We start from the raw sequence: 24700 nt of genomic DNA, 5'->3' as shown, positions 1-24700 counted from the left end.
TGCCACTTGATTAATCGCTTATTATGATGTCAGATTAATAAGATCGTTTCATAAATGGAGCTGCAAGAGAAGCAAAGACTTTAGTTTGTTTTTTGATTCCACAGACATTGTCGTATTGTGGCTTACCCTCTGACATAATCATTGGCCTAGAGACGGGCAGTAGTTTATAGATCATTCAAAAGACTGGAAATACAAGTAACATATTATTTAAAAAACAATTTTTGTTTGGAATAATAATACGTACCTCTCACCTCCTACGGAAATCTCCCAATAAACCAAAAAACCCCTTTTTAAATTAATACAATATTCGCTTTAAATTTTTAAATACTATATTTTTATTATAAATATTACAAATAAAAACAAAATCTCATTTGTAATTTAATTATAGTTTTTCTTTATGCTTTTTTCCGCTTTGCCGCTTTCGCAGCACTTCATCATCATCATCCTTCACCTCCTCCTTTATCGTTCTCTTTGTTTACACTAAAATTTAATTTTTATTTACAACAAATTATTTAGCTTCCACATTTCATTTCATTTCCCTCTCAATTTCGCATAAATGTTTGAGTATATATTTAGTTTTAAATCAACGCATTCGAATTTTGTTTCTTGTGAATTTCTACATTCTATTTGTCCAATTCTCCAATTTTTTTTTATTCTTTTCCATTTTTGATTTGAAACTTAGTTTAGTTTCTTACAGAATGAGGCCGAAAGTTACGTATCTGGATTGAGTGGAATATTCCGTCTCTCATGGTTCCCGAATGGTTCCTCCACTTTTTGACTGGGGTCTGGGGGGGTTTTTTGTTGGTTTTTTTGGGGATTTACAAAACGAAACTCTTTCTCTACAAAGTTACATGCTTTATGCTTAGGTGTTTTGTGTTTAATTATATATATATCTACATATAAACATACGATGCTTTATAGTTTTAGTTCCCTTGCTATCCATTCATTTTCCTTTTTTCTTTGCTTTGGTATATGGATTTCCACAGCTGTGGAAATTGAGTTTGAGTTACGTACATACATTCATATAGTGGTTTTTGTTAGGCGATAAACTATATAGATAGAAATCGTTCTGCATTCAAATTGGGACTCTCCTCCGATCTCTCTTTATCATCCTCTAATATTGATCTACTTTACATGGGTTTTCTTTTGTTTTCTTTATTTATTTATACATATTCTTTGTGTTCTCTTCGTTTCTGTTAACAATATAAATTTCATCTTCATTTTTGCCAATATTCTTCTTTGTTTTGTTTTGTTTTGTTGCATTTCGGTATACTTTATATCCTTTACGACCTAATTCGAGTTTTATTTTTTGCAAGAACTAAAAAATTGCACAAGAAATTAAAAAGAAAACATACGCAAAAACGAAATTAAAAGGTCTCTCAAATTTCCATGGGTAGAAAGAGACTTTCAAAAGTTCAAAAGTGGCCGAAAATATTTTATACAAATTTTGTTTTAAATGTTTTTTGTTTTTTTTTTGTTTGTTTTTATTATAGTTTTTTTTTTTTGTTATTGTATATGTAAAACGTTTTTGTTTACTTTAAGCAACGTCTTTCCATTGGTTTTGGTATTTCTTTTCTTTGTCTAAATTTGCAGACACAAAAGATCTCTATTATAGTTTTTCTGTTAATCTATTTTATGGGGAATTCTCAATGCAAATGGATTTTAACGCCATTTTGGGTGTTGTTTTTATTCGTTTTTGTTTTTATTTATTTTGCGCTAAGATTGCTACAAACATTGATTTAGTTTTAGGGGTTTTTAGAGGGTGATGGGGGGGGTGTATATATAAGTTAATCGTACAGTTACTTATGACGCATAGAACTAGTGTTATCGTGTATATAGTAGTAGTACGTACGTATATATGCTTCATATATAGATTTATTTCTCATATAACTCCTTGCCTTGCCTTGCCTAGCCTGTAGCTTTAGCTTTAGCTTTAGCTTTAGTTGGTATCATGTATAGTTATCCATAGGTATATATGTATATGCATTATATTTAAATATAGCTTATTTAGATCTGAGGTCACATGAGTTGGTTTTGTTTGAGTTTTACGCTTTACTTGTATCTTTTATCTTTTATCGTTTATCTTTACGCCTATCCTTTCTCCATTTGCAATTCGTGTAAAATTAAATAATAAGTAGAAAATAATAACAATTAACTAAGTTGTAGGTATAGTTTTCTCTTCTCTTCTTTTCTTTTCTATTCTTCTTTCTTTCTTTAGGTTTAGTTTCAACGGATTGGATTCGATTGGATTGGTTTGGATAGATACATAGATACATGGGGTAGTACATAGATACATAGATAGTCCTCTGGGATCGAAGTAAATTCTGTTGTTGCGCTCTCCGAAATAAACATAAATTGTATTTAGGATAGAAATTCATTTAATAGTGTGTGTGTCCAATGCGTCTCTCCTCCGATCTCTCTCTCTCTCTCTCTCGGTCTCCCTGTCTACTGCGGACTATTGGGTGGCGTGATCTCATCGCCCTCGCCGCCCGAACCCGGTTCGCCCTTCGTCTTGTTCTCCTTCTTCCACTTCATGCGACGATTCTGGAACCAGATCTTGATCTGGCGCTCCGTCAGGCAGAGGGCGTGCGCAATCTCGATCCGTCGCCGACGCGTCAAGTACCGATTGAAATGGAACTCCTTCTCCAGCTCCAGTGTCTGGTAGCGTGTGTACGTCTGCCTTCCACGTTTGCGTTCTGTTGGTTCCAACAAAAGAAAAAGAGAGCGAAAATATTCACAATTAAAATCAATGCAATGCTTCACTGGCCAATGTACAACATCTACTACTACAGATTTTCTACAGATCCAAGATCCAACTACAATGCATACGTGAGTACGAGTACAACAACAACAACAAGAGTAGGGGGAAGGGGAAGAACATACACATAATATACACATTTTTGTGTATCTTTTTGTTTCTTTTCTCTCCCCCAGAACGAAAAGGGGAACCCAAAACCACATGAAGCAAAGGCGCTCAGGCCGAGGCCCAGGCGGAGGCTGATTAAAAGACAACCTTACCGAATTCGGATATTTGTACTTGTCAAAAAAAAGAACCGAACCAAAGAGAGGCCCGAGAGAGCGGCGGCCAACCCGATAGGAACTCTGGATTTAATTCTTAAGGTTTTACACTTCCTCGGGGGGTAGTTCGATTATAAGAGAGATCATAGATAGTTGTTTTTTGAAGGAAATTATAAGTCCTAAATATCGGAAAATATTAGACTGAACTTTGAAGGGAATAATTCTGGTTTTAAGAGTTAAACTTTTGGGAAATCGTATACTTTTATTGATCCTCCTGTATTTCACAACAAACGTATCAAAATTAAGAAACTTTTGGTATCCTCTGGGGGTACAAGGAGTGGCAAAGACTCATATCAAAGAAATACCTTCCTTAAAGCAAGAAGTTCCCTGAGTAATCTCCCTTAAAAGGTTTTCGCCACAAAGGTATTCCCATTTCTGCTTTCAATCGTCGAAAGAGCATCCATCTGTCGTTCCTTTTTGATTCCTGTTTCACTGTTGGATTAAACCCTGGTGGAGATTTCATGGACATCAAGCGGCGAACGGACAAGGTAACTAATTATGGCTCCGATGCGGTCTCCCCTGTCTCCGCCTGTGTGTCCCTCCGTCTGAGGGGTATCTCTGTCCGTAAACCGGAGGGGGCGAAGATATCATGGCAGTGATTCAGTCAAGTGCAGTTTCACCTTCGAACTTCCCTTCAGCCCTCAATCCACCTCTCTCTCTCTCTTTCACCGCACGGTAGCCGGGGCACAACTGTAAAATAATTCGGCATAATTATGGGAGTTGCCCCCCGTACCCCTCGTACTCCACTTGGAAAGCAACCAACCAAATGAGTTCGGCGCCTAATGACACTTACTATAATTATAATTTTGGTAATGACAAAAAAGAGCTGCTGCTGCTGCTGAAGGCAGGGAAAAATCATGAAAATGTCGAGGGAGGTACGGGAAAAATATGTCAAATATAATACGCAGCAAATATTATAATTGTCAATGGCCATTGCCGTAGTCTGGACATTGGTCCCCCCCCCTACCCCTCTAATTGAAATGGTTTGGTAGCGTGTGAAGCCATTTTTTGTTTTTCCTGAAAATATTCGACCGGAAATTGAAAGGCGGCCACAGCAGCATTGGCATTGCGGTCGAAGCCAAAAGACGGCGGTGCCACGCCAAGCGGCAATCAGTGGAGAGACTTTTTGGAGTGCCCGCCATGCCCCCTAGATACCGGCTGAGAGGGGTGCAGCGGGGGTGGGCGGGGCGGTGCGGCCACAACTGCCTTAACTATTTTTTAATAACATCTTCAGCATTTGTCTTGCTCAACTCGCTCGACCAATGTGTTTTTCTTTTTTACATTTTTATGTCCATCTCTGGCTCGAGGTCATTACATCATAAGCTCTTTTATATATAAGTTTTTTTCCCGTCCCACCGTCCCCTCCCCTCCCTCGGTTTTTTGTGCGGCATCCATTAAGGCGCGCGAATCCGAATCGCATAGAACCCGGGGGGGTGGTGGCTGTGTGGAAGGGGGGTGGGGGGTCGACACAGCGGTGGTCAGAGCAGAGCGCTGCTACCTTCTTTTAAATGACACGACTGATGCCATGTCTATAACCCGAGGCGTTCGCATTTAATCATCATCAGTTAGACGAGAGTCGCGGCATCAAAAAAAAAATCTTGAAAGATTTGTGGCAAAAAGCGTGCGTGGTCATCCCCCACGCCCCACACCACACCCCTTTGTCCCAGCAACCACTGCACCAGTGGGGCATAGAATCCGGCAAGTCCAAAAGAGTATTAGGAGCGGATTAAGAGCGGAATAAATGAGGCTGGACTTTCACGCAGATGATGTCCAAAAAGGGGAGGGGGGAGAGAAAGGAACCTACATACATGGAATACATACATATATGGTTTTTTAAGGGTACTACGGATTGGAAAACTCTTCCCTTCGCTTTCCCCTCGACAATTTCCTTTGAAACAAAGATGTTTTTCCCCATCTATGCGGCACTCCCAGACAAAGCCCATTTCCATTTACATTTCCACACCCATTTCCATGCCCTTCCCCTTTCACGTAACCAGAAGCAGCTTTCGCAGATAATTAGCAGTAAACCTCTCCCCCCCTCGCTGTCCGCGCCCACTGGAGCTGCAGGGAGGGCATGGTCATGGGCATGGGCATGCATTGCAAATAAATGATTATTTTAATTGATGAAAAACACCTACAAACATGCCTCAAAAGTCTGTCTGGGGATCTATCCGAAGCGTGGGGCCACAAGGGGCGGGGAGGGAGGTGGCGAGTGTTCTTTGGCGCTCTCTGAAATTTGTTTTTAATGATGCCTTTGCACATTTCATGCAGCCATCACTCAGAAAACCAAGATAAAGAGCAGCAGAAGGAGAAGAGATGGAGAAGGGGAAGAAGAGAAGAGAACACAAAGAACAAATTATTGTTTTCCTTAGATCGCGTTGATCGCCAGGCAACGGCACAGGAGCTTCGGATTGAGCGCTGAGAAATTATTATAAACGCATTAATGGCGCCTTTCAAGAACGGAGGGGGGGGGGGGGGGGGGCTTGGGGGGTATCAGCAACAGAAATATAATAAAGGTGAAACAATTAATATGAAAAAAGAGTAGCGATACATGTGGAGTACCGAGCCTACCCCGTGCCACGCCCCCCGACTCCTACTCCTATGGTGCCGACGGTAGGTAGGGAGGGGAGGGGCATTAATGCTTTTTGATATGAAAGCCGTATTGTAATTAAATTGCGATTAGGCCACCATTTTAACCATTTTACTCGTTTATTACACTCTGCTCTTGGGGCTGGCTCCATAATGGATTTTATTCCATTTCTTCTTCCCTCTCACTCTATATACTAGGTGCGCTCTCTCTCTCTTTCGCATTAGAGTGTTCGAGCGTGTGTGTGTGTGTGTTTGCGTCGGTTAACGTTTAAAGGAAATCATTAAAATAATTGCCAACAACATTTTATGAAATTCGTTGAAGCAGGGAGAAAAAAATTACAAAAACATTATTATTATTTAATAGCAGAGAAAAAATTCTATTTTATAATGCTTGCCATAAATTATTATATTGGCTGTGGTCGCATCCAAGCGGAACTAAAACAATGGACGGGAACGTGTGCGCGCAATGGCAGTGCCATGAAAGGGTTTTAATTCCCAAACAAAAAGCCAGCCTCTTGAGGAGGTGAGCATGTACAATCGTGTCTTATTTTGCACAACAGAAAACTTCGTTCTTCTCTCGCTCTCATCAAACACAGCGTCATCGCGCTCTCAGTAGTGCGTGGCAGTAGGCGTGTGGGTGAGAGAGCGCCTAGAATCTATCAATAGAATAGAGAGCAAGCAAGAGAGTAAGCTGCGACCCTCTCCGAGTGTGATATTTTGTGCATTGCTCTTCTTAAGTACTGGCTAAACGAGGCTACAGGCATCTCAATGCACGCTAGGCGCTTATGATATATACATATAAGACTACGCCAAAGGGGGAAAAGAGTAATGCTTAAGATTATATAAGACCTATTCAATCAGAGCTTTGGTTTATCTCAATGCCGCCACGCAGCCGCTGACTCGTTTAGCCACTGCTTAAATCAGCCGCGAGCATCTCTCCCGCTCTCCCTCTCTTCAATCAATACGTTTGATGACACTTGCCTGCCCGCTGACGCTCTCTCTCTGCGAGCTTTGCCCTCGCTCACCCTCTCTCTTCTTGCATTTGTGACACATGCTCTCCCCTCTCTCGCACAATTCCTTGTCATGCAAGTGCTTAATACAATGAGGTACTATTCTTAAAGTTATTTCTAGGTAAGTTTTAATTGCACATTTATCAGCGAGGTTAAGGCTTCCCCCCAGCCACGCCCCAAACGAATGCTACTGCAGCTGGGTGGTCTCCTCCCCCCCTCTCTCTCCTTCGTTTTCCTCTTTGCCAAAAAGCTGCATGTCATGGATGCAAAAATGCATTTAGCTGTAAACAAAACGAAAAGCCAACGAGCAAGCGAGTGGCACAACAACATCAAATGCGAGTAAATGTTTTTTTAATTGCGGAAATTACAGACAAACGCGAGCCGCCGCTGCTGGAAAATGAATATTATTTATGATCGTAAGTTGATAAATTTTTCAACCGACTGAAGAGTGTTCGTGTGTGGCATGACACACAGAGAGGGAGTGGGAGAGGGAGAGGGCGGCAGGGGGGGGGGGGGGGGGGTTGATGTCACTCTCCGGTTCTAAAGCTTTGCCTGGTGTTAAAATGCAAAGTCATTCGATGACTGGTAGGAGATCCAAAAGGGCTGTGGAGGGGGGCAGTGGGCCAACAGAAAAGTTCTTCCCTTTTTTTTTGTTGTTGATTGTTTTGCATATTTGACGTATTTTTCCCGTCGCAAAACTTTTCTGTGGTCCCCTTTGACCGACCTTTGGAGAAATAACGGAACGAAACAGAAAAAAAAACAACCGGAATAAATATCCAAAAAAATCCTTCCGAGGTTTGATGTCTTTTGACTGGTGGTCCTCCCCCCCGAACTAATTTCTACCCCCCTTTTGGGGGGTATCTTTTTTTTTTAATTAAGTCCAAGGTAAGAGTTAGAGCCACAATTAAATATTGCCATTGACCAGTGGATCATTTGTTACCAGTTTTTGTTTTTTTTTCTCTTTCTTTTTCATAATCTCCTGAGACTCTGGGAGCATTTTTAATTTGGGACTTGTTAAGCACTTAAGAGGGTTAAAAATCGACAAAAGTTGACACCAAAAAAAAAAAAAGGAAAAGAAAAAGGATCGCAGAGGAGCTGGTTTTTGTGGGGCTTATGAATGCATTCATTACGCAGGAAAGAGAAGACCCAATGGACATGTGGATGGCAGAGCGGGACTTAAAACTTTATTTAGTTATCGCTTAAACAAAAGCAAAAACCCCGAAAAAGAGAGAACTATGCGAGGAGTCCAATCCAATATTGTTCTCCCGCATATTCTCTATGTGCCGTTCCGTTCCCCCATTTTGGATGCTGCCATGGCTGCTACCCATGTCAAAATATTTGACAGCTGACTAAAACATGCTATGGCCCGGGTCTGGAGGCAGCAGACGGGCAGAGGGTAGCAGCAGGCCTTCACTCAAGCGGCTCCTATCATATCCCTAAGCGAAAACCCGAAATTTCTCTCCCTCGCGGGCACTACTCTCTCTCCCTCTCTCTCTCTCTCTCTCTGTCTCGCAGCAGTCTGTCTCCTACGCTCTTGAGTGTGGTGCCATCATGGTAGTGGTGGTGGTAGTGGCAGCCATTGAAACATGTGGCCTGACATTGATGACGAAGACGGGGGATGGGGGATGGGAGAAGGAGAGGTTTGGTGATGCTTTTGGGGCAAGCTTTCTTCTGGTGGCAAGGGTAATGACAACTATAATGAAAGGATATTACGGAAAACACTTAAGGATCTGTCAGAATATTGAATTTTAATATTTATTAAATATTTTCGGAAGAGGTTTCAGAGGTTTCAGAGTTCTTAGGATTCCCCAATATTTCAGATAGATATATATTAAGGAAAACTTCTTAAATCCTTGTGGCAAGCAGAGGCTCAAGATGAGGCTTCGACCACAAGAGACCACAGCGTGAAAAAACCAAAAAGAGGGGGAGGAAAGGGAGTGTGGGGGGGGGGGGCAGCGCTGCCTCACTTCATTGCTGCATGAATAATATTCGTAATTTGTCAAAAAGGTTGGCCAAATCCCAAAATACAAAAACAGAAAGAGAAAACCAGAAACAGAAACAGAAAAAATACAGCGCGAGGATAGCAGCGGCGATTGAGCCACAGCAGAGCATCCCCCGGAAAAACTGACCCGTCCCCCAAGGGGGCCACCCTCCCACCCCGCCCCCTACCCCGCCTCAAAGGACCTTTGGCGAGCTGTTGCCATTATTTCACGCTTCTCAGCTGCTGGCCACAAAAGCAGCAGTGGATTGGGGGTGGGGGAATGCCAGAGGAAAAGCGAAATAAAACCGAAATTTCCTCTTCGCATTTGCAGCGCTTTATTAAACTTTTTCCCTCTCTTTGGGTTGCGTGGGTGTTGTGGGGGGGGGGGGGAAGGGGAAATCCCCAAAGTTCCTGTGTCATTTTTTTTCGGTCTTCACGTTGCTCAAATTTTTTGACAGAAACTGTCAGAGGGGGGAGGGAAGGGTACTGAGGGATGAGGATTTTATGCTAGAAGTTTTTTTCCTCACTTATTTTTAGAGAAAACAAAAAAAAATCTTCACGCATTTGGCAAATTATCTTTTGATCCGACTGCTTAAATTGCGCACCGCCCCCCGGCCCCACCACCACCCCAAGGAAAATACCGAGGAAAATGCGTTAACACAATTTCACTTTTGGCAAAGCTGAAAAGGAAGGCTCCTTCGTGCTGGCCCCCGAGCGTGGACACATTTAAGCCATGGCAATCGTCTGCCCTAAGTAGTGGGCGAACTCTCTCAACCATCTCCCTCTCTCTCTATCCCTCCTTCTAAGGCTGTCCCTTTTCTCCACTCTCTCTCTGTCTTTCTAGCTGTCTTTCTCCCCTCTTTTAGAGCTGTCTCTTTCTCCCTCTTAGAGCTGTCTCTTTCTCCCTCTTAGAGCTGTCTTTCTCCCCTCTCTGCAGCTGTCTCTTTTCCCCTCTTAGAGCTGTCTTTCCCCCTCTCTGTAGCTGTCCCCCTCTAAGAGCTGTCTCTCCTCCTGTCTTCTGTCTCTGTCTTTTGCTGCCCATCGAAAAGTAGTTTGCGCGCAAATCCTCAAGTTAAGCAAAACTCTTCAGGACATTAAGTGCAGCGCCAACAGACAACAAAGTCCAGAAGTTTTCTCCCCCTCTCTTTCGCCCTCACACTCTCTGCTGCTCCTCTTTGTTCCTCCTGCTGGCAACTGCCAAACGGATGATGGGCCGGGATCAACGTTTTACCCAAAAGCCAGGGCGAGAAAAACTTTTTCCACAGCCATCCAGAACGTGCAACTTTTTGGCTACGAAGGAAGTTCTTTTCATTGTCTTACCCCCACTGACAGGTTGAAGGTCCTGCCCCCCCCCCCTCCCCTCCCCGGCCCCTGCCGACTGTCGCTTATAATGCCCACAATGAAGTGCACTTTTCATACTCGAAAGGAATTGAAAAGTTCTTGGAGGGAAAGCAGCAGCTCTGGGCCCTGCCCTCAGAAAGTGGCATTTTCTATGTTGTGTATTTTCTATTTTGTGAACGGCTAGAGATTTACCCGTGAATAGCTGTGAATAGCAATGAATAAATGTGAATCCTAGACAATCATTTACCCAATCATAAATTCATTTATGCCTGGACCCTGCCCCCCCTCCTTGTGGCAGCAACAAGCACTCGAATAAAACTCTTTCCCTCGGAAATGGCGAGAAACACTTGTTGCAAATATTTGTTGGCTGTCGCTTAAATTTATGACCCCAAAAACAACAAAACAAAAAAAGGAGTCGACTCGAGGCAGAAGCACAGGATTAGGTGGCAGACTGCAGCAAGTTTTCCTTCAGCAAAGAGGGACACAAAAAAGGAGCCGGGAATCGGTTTCGAAACTTGGTAAATATCAAAACAACATTAACGCAACATCCCAGGGAGGGGGCTGGGGAGGAGTGCCAGGTGGGGGCATGGCACTCCATTGTGGCACTCGGGGCACTCGGGACCCTGGCCCTGAGTAACAACTTAATTGAAACCGAGTTTCGTTTCGTTTTTCCCCCTCTTTTCCCTCCATTTGGTTTCCATTGTGGGGACATTGGCTGTGGGGTTCGGTTCTCTTTTTTTTTTTCTTTGTGGTCGCGTCTCTTCTGCGCCTTGCCCCGTCACGATCGGAACCTTTATGCCACTTTTTGTTGCTGTTGTTGCAACCTAATGCAACGCTTGAAATATGTCCAGGCGTTAAGTGGTTGCAATCGCTGTGTGGGTACAGTGGGCCCTCAGAGAACCACAAGATTTGAGCGGCAAATAAATAACTTAGGGATCCCAAAATGTGGCACAGAAAAATATGTTATCAGAAGTAATGAAGTATAAATGGCATTTGAATATATATAAATATAGGTTGAATGTATGGGAATTTAGGAATACCACAAAAATATGCCCCTAAAGCAACCCAAAAACTGACTTCAACTTGGGGCAGATTCTAGAGAAGATACTGCAAAAGAACTTGGAAAAGATCCTGAAAAAAATGCTAGAAAAAAGTCCTAGAGGATATACAAAAGAAGGTCTTTAAGAACTTTGTAAAGAAGATGCTCTAAGATCTTGGATCATGGCGACAGAGCGACTTATAGAAGCCTACAAAAGGTCCTTTTCCTAGCAATGCTTTGAAAATAAGCTGCCTATAGGATCTTCATTATTATCTGCCATTTCTAGAGGTTTTAATCGTCAAAAAGTTCTCAAAAAAAATCCCAAAAATTCGCTTTAAGATCCCTGCCATACCGATCCTTAGTTCCCACAACTTCAGAGCAGCTCCCAGCCTTGCTATTTCCTGAATTATTTTTCCCACTGTCCCCTCTATTTATGGGCTATGCAAAATGCAGGGAAACCGGGGGACAGGGGGCAGGGGACTGTGGCACTGTCCAGCAAAAAAAAAAAAAAAAACCCCCTCTAAGCAGAAATAAACTCGTATGCATTTAATCATCGTAACTTAAGCTTCGAGGATCATGTTGTGGCACAGTGAGAAAGCCCCAGCCGCTGCTGCCGCCGCGGGAGACGCCGCCATGGCCAGGGCCCAAAAAAAAAGCGACTCCAAGCTGCAGCTCCAGGCTTTAATTCTCCCCCCCCTCCCCACCCCCTGCCTCCTCTGGCGGCTGCTTCATTTTTAATAAAGAAAAGAAGCAAAAAGGCACAAAAAAAGGAAAAGAGAGGAAAAGGAAAAACTTCATGTCACCGTGGAGATTTTTGTTGTTGCTTTTTAGGCGCGTTCTTTTTATTTATTCTCTTGCTGCCGCCACAAAGGAGTGGGGCAAGGAGTGTTGCAAGGAGCCGAGAGAGGGGGGATTAAGAAGAGGCCAGGCTGGGGACTGCGATTGCGATTGCGTCTGCGACCACTGCGATGGCGGTGTGCTATGAATGGTGGAGCCCAGAGCTGGAGCTGGAGCTCTCTGGGGCTCTCTGGAGTCTCGACTCGGCGTGTTCTGGAGATTAATAAATTGATGGCATCCATTGCACATAACGTGTAACTAATGGCGCTCATCAATTCTGCTTTACATCTCAATCTGGCTTTGGTGCAAAAAAAAAAAAAACAGGAAAAAACCACAACAACAGCAGCGAAAAATACACCAAGGAGCAGCAGCAGGCCGTAAAGGCTCCACCGGATTCCAGTAATGACGCGGCCAGGGTCCGGTCCAAAGAAAGGACCAAAACACTTGAGAGAGAGAGAGAGAGAGAGGACTGCTCTGCTGTTCACTTTCACTCGGGGAAAAAGTGAAAATGGTAATCTATATTTAGAAAAAAGGACTCGCATCCTCCCTGGAAACTTCTCCCCCACTTATGCAACGCGTATCCTTTGAAACTGAAACTAAAACTAAAACCGAACCACATGGTTTCCTCCTTTGCTCTATTTTCGGGGATTAGCTACGGATCTTTGGGATCTCTTTTGGCACAAACCTTTCTCGGTCTTTCGCTTTCTATTGTCAATTTGCATTAGGCGACTGGACCGCCTTCTGTGCTCGGATCGAATGAAACCCTACCCTGTCCTGTGTGTGTGCACCTCTTTTCGCATTCATCGATTTTTGGGTATTTGGGAAATTTGCAAAATTGAGGCGAATGTCAGGTATCGTCAGAGTGCCAGAAGGCAACGCGTCTCGTCTCCTCATTGCAGATGGATTACGCCTAATGTCAAGCAATTGGCCAAGGCAATAAAGTGAAATCACCCGGACGTGTCAAGGTCGTTGAAACGTGCATACACAAGCAGACAGAAACAGGGGAAGGGGGTGAAAGAAGGCAGAGATTTGGTTTCCATACAAGTACAGAGAAATTTTCACTGCAAATCGCTTTCTATGAATTTTAGCAGCTTATATTAATTTTGAAGATATTTAGAATATAAATTTGAGTTGAAAATAATTTTAAAGATTTTTGTCAGATTTTTTAAAGTTATTTTTGTTTAGTTTTCCATTTGCGGCAATTCAAATTTGGCGCGTTTACTGCTTGAGCCTTGATCGGCACACAAGCAGGGGAAGCAGTTCACTCTTTAAACTGCTTTACAAGTACAACTGCTTTGTTCAAGCAGTGTACTGTACTCCATTTGCAGAATTTCAAATTTCCCGCGTGTACTGCTTAGAGACTGGGATCAACAGACAAGCAGGGGAAGCAGTTCTCTCCATGAAGCACTGCTTTGAAAACGAGGTTCGCTTTTAAGCTTTTGGCTTGGCTGAAAAAATATATAAAATGGCATGGATTTCCTTTGCTCTTGTTGTTGTACGCACGTCTACTATACTAATTGGAGCTACTAAAATCGAATACAACGGGGGGGGGGGGGAACTAAACTACATTCAACCCACTACTATAAGAAGAAGAAAAATTCCACTTAATACGTTTCGTGGAATTATCGATCACTTTCCTTGACACTTACCAAACTGACTTCGCATCCAGGGATACAGTGGTGACGGCATCCCCGAGGATTGCGAATTCGGGTTTTGGGATGGCGGTGTATGTTGGCCCGATAAATGGCCCTGATGCATCTGCGGCGGCCCCTGGCCCTGGTGCATCATCGCCTGTGGCGGTGCCCCAACAGGTGGCACGCCCGTCTGCTGTTGTCCGTACATGCCCATATTATGATGGTTTTGATGGACCTAAATGGATTAAAGATTAAACAATGTTTGTATTTTATTGGCTTAAAGAGAGAGAACCAGCCACCGTTTTGAGGAGCGTTTAATGAGAGATGGCGGGGGTGGGGGAGGGGGAGGGGGTCTTACCTCTGTAACATCGGGAACTCCAACGTCCGTGTAACCCAACTGTTTGTTGCAGCATGAGAGAGTGGAAAATGGGGAAAAAGCATTGAGTTATAAGCGGGGGATCAAAGCATTTAGAAACCCATCGACCCTTAAGCGATATCTACCCTTTTGAGGAAGTTTCATTCTCACCTGCGCCTGCGGATGCCCCATGTGATGGGGCAGCGACATTTGTGCATTCATATGGTGGCCCGTCATCTGATCCACCAGGGGGGGCGAGCCACCCTCGGGGACCAGGCCCAGACCCACGCCCACTGCTGCCTGCAGCTTGCAACTGGCGTAGACGACAGGCTGCTGTTGCTGTTGCTGTTGCTGCTGCTGCTGCTGGGGATGTGTCACCTGTTGCGTCACTTGCGGCAGTTGCTGGAGCTGCTGCTGCTGCTGTGGTTGTTGTTGCGCCTGCTGCTGCTGCTGCTGTGGGTTCTGTGACTGCTGTTGGGGCTGCTGCTGCTGCTGTTGTGCCACCAACTGTCCACCGCTGGGCAGGCCGTTGGTCTGTGACTGCGGCATCACGCCACCCACCTGACTGGAGGGACTGTCCGGGCGGGAGTAGCCCTGGTGCTGCTGCTGCTGCTGCTGATCCATGCCCTGGCCGTTGTAGTAGGGCATGCGATCGTAGGGCGGGAAGCGCGGGTAGGGCATGTTGCCCTGGTGATTTGGATTCTGGCTGTAGTGATGCATCTGCTGGGCATCGAGATCGGTGACGCCGTTGCCCGGATAGTGGCCGTGGTGCATGTCGGCGCCCATGTACGAGTTGGTGAAGTACGACGTCATGCTTTCACAGTTATTTGTACTCATCGTCATTGTGGCGGCGTTGGCGTTGGCGGCGGCAACTGCGGCTGCTTCTGCGGCTGCTGCTGCTTCTGCTGCTGCTAATTCCGTGATGAAACGTGACTGCGAACGTGCAAACGTTCGGATGATCGGTTATCGGTTATCTGTTATCGGTTATCGGTTATCGATGACTCCTTCCTGCTCCTGCTCCTGCTGCTGCTCCTTTTGCTTAGTGGCTAGTGACTAATCCTTCTTCCTGTTCTTCCTTGTGCTTTTAGCTACTTTTCCTTATATACAAAGTAAACTGTGAAAAGGGAATCGATCATTTAGCATTTATCGATAGTTATCGCCCGTTATATTACTCACCTATTTAACCCTTCCTTTTTGAACACTTAAGTACAATGTACAGTTACGTTGCGTTACGTTACGTGACGTTACGTTACGTGTGTAGTGGTGTGAGGTATAAAATGATTTCCCGCGTTTTGTTTTTCCGCTCTCTGTTCCTCTGTTCCTCTGTTTGTTGCTGTTTCTTGGCCAAAATAACCGTCTATTGATTTGGTGTTTTTTTTGTTGTTGTTTTTTTGTTGATCCTTAAATATCCTTATCCTCTAATTGGTATTCCTCAATTTTGATTTTGAAACTCTGCAAAAAGGAAAGAGAATAAAAGGAGTTGCGTTGTAGTTGTCGGCTCAAAGTTTTGTTTCCAACTGAAGATCGAAGAGGCTTCGTTTCGGGGGTCGCTCTTCTCGTATGTTCTTCAAACATGTGCGCTCCTCTTTCGCCTGACAAATTGCTTATGGCATGCTTCGACAAGTTCTTAAAAATATGTCACCGAATCAACCATTCCCCAGCTCCAGTTCAGATCGAAAAGGGGGGAGGGGGGCTTGTTGTGGCTTTAAAGTTTCCGACTAGTTGGTATTTTATGCTCATTATACCATAAATATTTAAAGGGACAGGGCATTCCTGTTACTAGAGTTGCCACACCAGCGATTACCACTTATAGGGTTGTCATTCTTCTTAAAAAACATTTATAGAAGATGCAAACTCTCTTCAGAAGTTACTATTTCGAATAATATCACATAAATTCAAGTTTCAACCACCTTTCCAGAGTTGCCACACTCCATAAACTGCTCTGGCAACTCTGTCCACCCTTGCATTCCCTTGTTATTGCCCTCAAATCACACAAAACTTGAGCTGACATTTGTGCATTTCCTCTTCCCAAATCAGAACTTTGGTAATCCTCACCCGCCCCCTCTTGCCTGCTTTGCAAGTCCCTTCCTTTGGCCTGACAAGCTGACAACATTCATTGAATTTATGAATATGAAATCAATTGTGTTATCCCCTTTTGACCTGACATCCTTCCGGTCAAAGTGATTTAATTTCCGGGCTCATTATCACGAGTCTCTGACCTCATAAATCATACAGAAAAATCCCCTGCCCCCCACCACACACACCACACACACACACACATTGCAGAGACAGAGACAGAGAGAGAGAGAGAGAGAGAGAGAGAGAGAGAGAGGGGGACACACGTTACATGCCAAGTCATGCATATGCAATGCATGTCTCTGTCTTCTGTCTTCTGTCTCTGTCTCTGGCCTTTTGGGGGCTCTGTGACAACCCTGCCGAAAAACCCAAAACTAACTAACGGTAACTTGTTGTCGGAAATGAAACTTTCCCCCCCCCCACAACTTTCCCCACAACAATGGAGGAAAAATAAAAAGAGCGGGCAAAAAAACTTTAAAATATTTCAGGGCTTTGCATTATTCCATATCCCATTTTACATTCTCCTCTTTGATTACTCGTTCCCTCCTTTATCCTTTTGCAATTTGCATTGTGTGCGTTTCCCCTGCCTTTGGCATTTTCCCTTTTGTTAACGAAATAATTTTCTTTTGCCTGCCTCCGAGGCTGCGCTGCCAAAGCCAAAGCCAAAAGCTTCCCTTTCAATTACACATTTCCCAATGATGGCGATTGAAGTTGCCAGGGGGCGGGGGAGGGAGGAGCATGAAATGGAGAGGGGCTGGGGCAGGCCATGGCGCGAAAGGACAATGGCAGCCAGCGGAAGGATGCGTGTGTCTGTCTGTCTGTGTGGGCGGCGAGGGCCAAAACGGATGCCGGCAAATCGCTGGACTGTGCCCCCCGATCTCCACTGCCTACGCGGAATCATGCCGGTGGGCGGGGACCTTTGGGGCGGGGCGCGGGGGGTAGGCAAAGAAACTCACTCAAGCACAAGCGAGATGATAATAATGTCTGATGTGTGTTTTGTCTGTTCTTCCTGTCGCTGTTGCTGTTCCTGCTTTTGGTTTTGTTGCTTTGTGGCATGCAACGGGGGTCTGGTGGTGTGGGATTATAGTATATATGATTTATGTTTGTCTGATGTGATTTATTCAAGCGAAGAAAGTGCTCAAATTTGATTTGCAATAAAAGATTTCACACCATCCGCTTTAATTGCCAAAGGCTGAGTGTATGCAAGCTAGACAGAGTATTGATTTTTGGTTACAGGCAAAGATTATTCTATTCTTTAGGTTTCCAGCAAGTTTCATCAATCCGTTCCCCATTCTGTGACCCCCAATCTCCCCTTCAAGCGCATCAACCCCTTTGCCGGAGACCTCTTATGCACTTCCACTCAGTGGCGCCATTTGTGTCTTTTTTGGGAACTACACCCTTTGACGAATGTCAAATACATGTCAATCACATGTCAAAACTACACACACATTCTACATGTGTAGCCCAGCCTGAAAGTATGCAGCGTATACTCGATGGAAGCAATGCGCCATCTAGTCGATAATCAGTAAACTAACGCAGCGCGGAAGTGGAACGGGCAGGGCGCAGTGGGCAAAATCTGCCAAGAGTATTAGAAAAACCATATTGGACTGGAAATTCACGATTTTCACACTAGGAAAAGGATTACCAAGAGAATCGCTGTAATTTTTTATTCACTCTATTTGCTGTTCACTACATATAGAGCCAAACCGATCTTGTGGGGATAACTATTCTATATATCAGCGTACACTCATATATTATTTTATTCCTCAAAAGAAACAAAGTCTGCTACTTATAAGGTTCGTTTCGTTGTATAAAAAGCCGTTTACTTTTCATTTCGTTAACGAAAATGTTATCGTTTTGAAAACGAATAAATCTTGCGGAAAACTTTTGTGAATGTGAAAAACGGAGCATGGCTGATTATAATCTTTTTAATCTTTTCAGTTTTCAACTTCTTTCGAAAGATCTTTTCATTCCTTAGTTTTTTTAAATTTCCTTCGACCTTCCTTCGTTGATCATTTGAAAGATCTTTTCATTCCTTAATTTCTTGAAATTTCTTCCACTTTTCCCACCATCTTCATCCCACTGTGCGCAGAAACTGCTCGTGCACTTAGCAGAGACAACAACCTTAGGTTTAAGCCCAACCCACTTACGCACACACACACACACACACGCCCATACCGTTACCAGTTTTAGCCACACACAGCGACAGACAGCTGATTGCAAAAAAAAAACCTAGTAAACCGGACTACAAGTAGGAAAAGACCAATCCATCACGCGGTTAACGCTCTCTCCCTCGCACACACACTCCAGCTCCAGCTCCAGTGTCTCCCTCTCACACTCTGAAATTAGAGTTAATGAGAACATCAACATCCCATTCCGCTGTTCTACTCCCACGCATGCGCTGCTGTCCCTGTCTCGCCGACAGCGCGTGGTGTGTGAAGTGAAATGAAATGAAATGAATGACTTCTTTCTTCAGCCATCAACTGCAGCCATTTTGATTTACGACTGCGACTGCGTTGCGCTGTCATTGTCGACGCCGACGCCGCCGCTGCAGCTACCTCTGTTTCCGCTAGCTCTATCTCTGTTGCGCTCGCTTCTAGCTACGCTGCTGTTAGACGAAGGCGTCGCTTGTCAACTGTCTTCTTGATCTGCTTCTCGTCTGATACCCTTTAAAGAGTGTATGATGATTTTGACTCTGATTTGGAGCATTCACGATCGTTTCAGATATGATTTCCATAGAAAATATAGCTTAAATATTAAGTATTTTGTGCCGAACTCTAAAAACTAAAGTTTGGCTCTTCAAGTGTATCAAACATCAGACCTTTAAGGCCTAGACTTCCATTTCCTATAGCCATTGTTGTCGGCATCATCAGAAGAAGTGCCGCCCCTTCACCGCAAAGAAGATGAGAGGCTTTGGCTTTGGCTTCGTCTTCAACGGTAAACCAAAGCCAGTTAGTGCGTCTTATCGCCAGGTGGGGAACGGTAGTAGGGGGATGCCTGGGGGCTGGGTTTCCTCTCCCTCTCTGTGTGTGTGTGTGTGTCTCTCAATTAAACCCCAAGTTGAAGAAAAACGTTCTGCTCGGCTGCCCGTCGCGACTGCCGCAGGCAGCTTAAATTGCTGTTTTGCATTTTATTTAAATAATAATTGGCTTGACTAACTTTTCCAAAGGGGCGCAGGGGCAGGCAGTGGGGGCGGGGCGGGGTTCTGCTTCCGAGAGGAGGAAGAAGGCGTACCTTAAACAAGGTGGGGAAGGTGTTCCAGAATACCAAATCAGGGAAAATCACACACACACACATCGGACTTTGTAATGGAAATGTGGAAATTTAATTAGAGGAACGGCTTGAAAGTACATAGACTAAGAAGAAATTGCCCAAGATATAATTAGAAAGAATTCACGGAAAATAAAAGATACAAGAAAATTACTATAATTTATGGCGCAACAGAAAGGCGTATAACAATGCATCCCTAAAGGCTAAGCTTCAGTGGGAGAGAGACAGAGTGGCACGAAACGACCCATCACTGAAGGCACAGCTTCACTCAGAGTAAAAGAAACCCATCTCTAACTGCTAAGCTTCGCTGAGAGAGAGACAGATTGGCACATAATCCATCCCTGAACGCTGAAGATTCACTGAGATTGAAGGGAAACCCATTCCCAAATGCTAAGCTTCACTGGGAGAGAGAAAGACAGCCATTCTCCTTTCAATAAATTCCTCTCCCATGGTTTTCATCTCCATATATTCCAATAATCCCATTTCCAATCGTTTCCATCTTCAATTACATCTGTGATCGCCAAGAATCTCCGTGGCTTTCCACCTCAAATCATTCCTCTACCATCATCCCAATCCTTCTTCTTATTCCCATCTCCCAATCATTCCCTATCTTAACCGCTAACCAAATGACCTTGAAATACACCGCTTACTCAATCCTGTCTCTCTCTCTCTCTCTCTCTCTCTCAGAATATATTTCAATAATCACAAAACCAAACTGAAGAACTCAAGTAAAAGCCGAAGAAGAGACTTAAGCACGTGCTCAAGGGGGTCGGGATCGGGTACCGAAAAAAATGCCAGAAGAGTTTATTGTGCCATCAACTAAAAGAGCAAATAAAATTTTATTACCACTATAAATTTCCAGGGCACTTGAAGAGAAGCGCACCAAAAACAGAGGCCAAAAATGTAAAAAAAAAAAACAAACAAACACACGAAAACGCTACAAAAATGAAGCCAGAGGCGTGGGCAGGACTTTTTGAGAGAGGGTAGAATTTCAAGCAAAGATTTCTGCTTCAATTTGTTGTGCAGGCCCCCTACTGGGTCTCTCCTAGCTACGCCACTGTTCGGCAGGTTCTCTCTTTGCAGCTTTGCAGGGCAGAGGATAAGCTCACGCAAGACAGAGACGCCACCACTGCGACGACGACGACGACGGCGACGACGGCGACGAAGTAGTGGAAGAGCAGAGGACGAAATGATGAAGAGCGGCAAACGGTGAGGGCCAGGCCATGCATTTTTCTCACATTTATCTTGCGTTCGAGTGCTGCGTTTTATTGCGATTGGAAATTGAGCTTGTCAACGCGCGGGGCAGCAACGCTTGGCTAGTCACTTGCCAGAAAAACGTGCGGGGAGGGGGAGGGCAGGGGGACGGGGGCTTAAGGAATGAGTAGACAGCTGCTGCGCGTTGGTTTTTGGGCGCGGACTTGGACTCTGTTTCACTGCAGATAATAAAAACGTCAGGCGCAGGCAGGGCCTTCCCTTCGTTCGTTTTTGCATTTGAATTTTTGGGCATATGATCCTTGAAAATGGTATTTTTCCTCAAGCATTTAATTGGCGCATATTTAGCATTTACTAATGGACATGGGGCACAGTGTGAAGGCACCTGCCCCCCCTTGAACCAGCCACTCTCACAATCCTATGGGAATACAAAAAGGGAGGGAGGGGTATGGAGGGTCCACAGAAATGGACAATGACAAGAGCCTGATAATAAATCTAATTGACACATTTGCAATGGTTGACTCCCCGTCTCGGCCAATCCCCCAATGGGGCAAGACTCAGGGTAGTCAGAGTCCGATGGAGTGTAGTGCTCCTTGCAATTAAAAACTAAAATGAGCAAACAGACAGAGATACTCACTTATTATGCCACAACAACAACAACAACAAAAAAAACATTGACAATCTACACGCACACACAATACATAAATTGTTTTGTCGATCATATCGAATCATCGATCAATCCGTATGTACCTCCCCAACCCAGCGATCGATCGATGGATGGATGGATGGATGGATGGTTGGTTGGTTGGTTGGTTGATCGGGCAACCTGTTGTGATAACACCACAGGACCTCGAACGGCTGCTGTCTGCTGCTGTCCACACTACCGACTCGGAGACTCTCAGACTGTGAGATGCTGCTGCCACATCCATCCATGTTGGACTTCATCTGTTGCCGTTGATTGGCAGGCAGGGGGCAGGGGGGAGCACACAAACACACACACTTTGGCTTTGGCTTTGGCTAGTGGAAATTGATTGGCAAAATGAAACATGGCCAACACATTGGGGTTCATGTTTGTAATGGGCAAAAATGCCTTCATTACAAGGCGAAATGCGTAAAACGCAAGCCACGCATGCGCATTGAAACCCAGAGACCAGAGACCAGAGACCAGATGCAGAGCCCCATCTTCTCTCACGCAGCAGTGGCAGTGGCAGTGGCAGTGGCAGTGGCACGCAATCCTCCTGTTGCACGACCAGAAGAAAGAACATCCACAACATTATCTACGTTTGTCACTTGGTTTCTTGTTAAGTGCAAATGCAGCTCTGGCTCTCTGCCTCTGCCACGTACGATATATATTGTGGCACAATTGAATTGTTAAGTGGCCTGCCTGCCCGTTGACTTTGTCGTTGCCCCTTTGCCTTCGTTGGGTTGCGTGTGAAAATTATAATTTCCTGACCAGGTTCCACGGCGACCCCAAACAGCAGCAGCACCCCCCAACCCCCCCAACCCACGACGAAACGTGGCCGCAGAAATGTTGTCAACAATTTGCAAAGGTTTTTATGTCTGGCAATCAACGACGCGTAGAAACATTCAGACTGGAAGGTAATTAAATTTCATTTAATGGCCCAAACAGCACTGCAAAGGGAAGTTTGTTGCGCTTAGAGAGCCATAAATAATGTTTTTTGGTCGTTACAAACCACGAAAAAAACCAACAAAAAAAAAACATGGCTAAAAGTGAAATTAGTTAGTTTTTTGGCTTGGAGCCAAGTGGAGTTCAAAAGTTTAATTGTTGTCACTAAAAAATTCAGTTTCTCATTGGCTCGAATTTCAAGGGAAATCCTGTCGAGAACCTGTCTCAAGACAGCCCTCCTCTGGGTTCAGCCGAAAGTCACCCGCTGTCTTTCCGGCCAGAGGTGAAAGTTGCTGCCAATTGTTGCATAAGAGTCCTGCAACGCATCCTGGCTGATGCAACGCAGGTACTAGCCATAAAACGCAAGACAATCGCCGGTACCCCTGCCCGGGAAATAGAGCAATTAACCTTGCCTACGTGCCCGGAGCTAGATGGTCCTAGCAAACGCGTTTGTCATTTGCTTAATTGCCTGTTAGTGTCCGCGATTATCAGGGCTAGATTCTGAGGGAACGGCGGGTGGGAGACACAACATAGGGGCTTCCCTTTCGTCAATTGCCCGCCCCAACACGTAATTGTTGGCTCGACTTTAATTGGGGGTCACAAAAGATCATTAATTAATTTATTATCCAGCTATCGAAGGCAGGTTTTATCGATTTAAGGCAGGGACGTGCTTGAAAAGCTATCGTTGATCTATTAAAAGTGGGGGAGGTTTATGTAAAGGGAGTTTACATTTCGAAATGGGAAGTTTTCGGGGCTTCAAATAAGGAAAATAACAACATTCAAAGGAATTCTCGATATAAAACGATATATCAATTAAGAAAACGATTTTTTTCAAGTAAATAATCGATTTATGTTCTAATAATCGATAAGTCTCAGTTTAAGGACGATAAAATCCTTGGAAATCAATAAATGGCCTGCCTCAACAGAAGATTAAAAAAATATATCGATACATGTTATAATAATCGATACATTTTAGTTTAGGGTCGATACAATCCTTGAAAACCAACAAGCTGCCTGCCTTAAAAGAGAAATGCAAAAGATTTCAAAAAAATATATCATAATAATCGATAAATCTTAGTTTAATGTCGATAAAATCCTTGGAAATCAATAAATGGCCTGCCTTAAAAGGGGAAAATATAATAAAGCATTATAGCGATAAGAAATTGAAGCTTAGTTTGAGGTCGATAGCCTCCTTGTAAATCGATAAAGCGATACAACATCGATAAACATTAGTTTGAGGTCGATAAAATCCATGGAAATCAATAAATTTCCTGCTTTAAAAAGAAGAACAAAAATATTGTAAAGAATAAAGCATTATAGCGATAAGAAATCGATATCGAATCGAAGTCGAATCTTAGTTTGAGGTAGATAACCACTTTGTAAATCGATAAATCTCAGCTTAAGGTCGATAGCCTCCTTGGAAATCGATAAACTCTTAACCTCAAAACATAGATGAAAAGTTTTGCTTTCATCTTTGTATCTTTTTATCCCCCGCTTGAACCTCCTTTCGATTATCTTCTGTCGCATTAGCAATGTCATCTTCATCTGCCGCCGCCGTTGCCGCCGCCGTCGCCGTCGCCGCCATCGCCATGTGCTCCCCCATTTTCCTGGTTTTATTTACTTATTCAAATCGTTGGGACTACGACTACCCTCTACCCTCTACCGTCGACACACTCCCCCTGCCCGGACTACGTTTCCTTGGGACAGCATTCAACTTTGCCGCCTGACACTTTTCTGACAGCGACAAAAACTTTTGTTCTATTTTCCGCAACAGAAACAGAAGCCAGCGGCGAGAAAAACCCTCCGGAATGGAGAGCCGCCCGAAAGGCAACATTGCAAAAATTGCTAAAACAAAAGGCTGGAAAAAAAATATCTATATATATACATATTCGTACAATATATGTATCAGAGATCTCTCTCTCCCCCTTCTACTTTCGTGGCGAATGTCATGACAGGCTCAGTGACTTCGGGAGACCCGGGGACCAAACTGAATTGCTGACTAACAGCCTGTCGCGAAATATGAGTCCATTTCACCAAAAGAGATACCCAGATGCTACGGCAACTGGAAGCCACAGTGGGGATTCGATAGAGGGAAACGAAGAGTACCCAAGGAGAGGGTTTGTCCATCAAGGGAGATACAATTCCGATCATTCCTTTGGGTTCTCTTCGAATTCCCACTCAATGTACCTCTTTATTGAGTCCCCACTGTACCTGCTGAAAGGGCTATGGGGCTCTCTCTTTGCACTGACAATGATGATGTTGGCCCCAAGGCCCGGCCTGGCCTGGTAATCCCCGTCTTACTGCCTGCTCCACAGTGCCGCGCACGTGCTTAAATACTTTTGGCATTACCATCCAATCCCACCAACGCCCACTCCCCACTCCCCACTCTCCTCCACTCCCTCTTGTCTCTTTTCGCGCTCCGGAAAAGTCTTCAGGATGTGACACAAAATGCCGCCGCGCCATCGTCCGTGGGGCTGCTGTCATCATTGTCTGCTTTAAAGATTACACAAAATATTTGTAAAAATACAAAACAGAACAAGCCACCGACGAACGGACGGCCGGGGGGTGGGTGCGGCGTAAAAATGTGGGTGGGTGGGGATATGTGGGTTGTGGAAAAGAAATAAACTCTTAGCTTTACAAAAATAACAACA

At 44.4% G+C, this 24700-nt stretch overlaps 1 protein-coding gene across 4 annotated transcripts in view; it reads right to left on the bottom strand.

The window, feature by feature from the left end:
* Window positions 1-656: 656 nt before the first annotated feature.
* The window catches only part of LOC108155748 (homeotic protein antennapedia), a 41301-nt gene continuing 17257 nt past the window's right edge, over window positions 657-24700 (bottom strand). The window contains exons 2-6 of one of the 4 annotated variants that reach the window (XM_017286778.2): window positions 15041-15316; window positions 14036-14978; window positions 13868-13906; window positions 13513-13744; window positions 657-2696 (exon numbers count right to left, since the gene is read on the bottom strand). In XM_017286778.2, coding sequence (XP_017142267.1) covers window positions 2446-2696; window positions 13513-13744; window positions 13868-13906; window positions 14036-14707 — 1194 coding nt within the window. In that variant the 5' untranslated portion in view covers window positions 14708-14978; window positions 15041-15316 and the 3' untranslated portion in view covers window positions 657-2445. The remainder of the gene's footprint in view (window positions 2697-13512; window positions 13745-13867; window positions 13907-14035; window positions 14979-15040; window positions 15317-24700) is intronic. The other 3 variants (XM_033388892.1, XM_033388893.1, XM_033388894.1) reach the window with 3 other exon arrangements.

Source organism: Drosophila miranda, chromosome 2, assembly GCF_003369915.1.
Source record: "Drosophila miranda strain MSH22 chromosome 2, D.miranda_PacBio2.1, whole genome shotgun sequence".
Taxonomy (NCBI): Eukaryota; Metazoa; Arthropoda; class Insecta; order Diptera; family Drosophilidae; genus Drosophila; species Drosophila miranda.
This window is presented reverse-complemented; position numbering and strand designations above follow the sequence as displayed.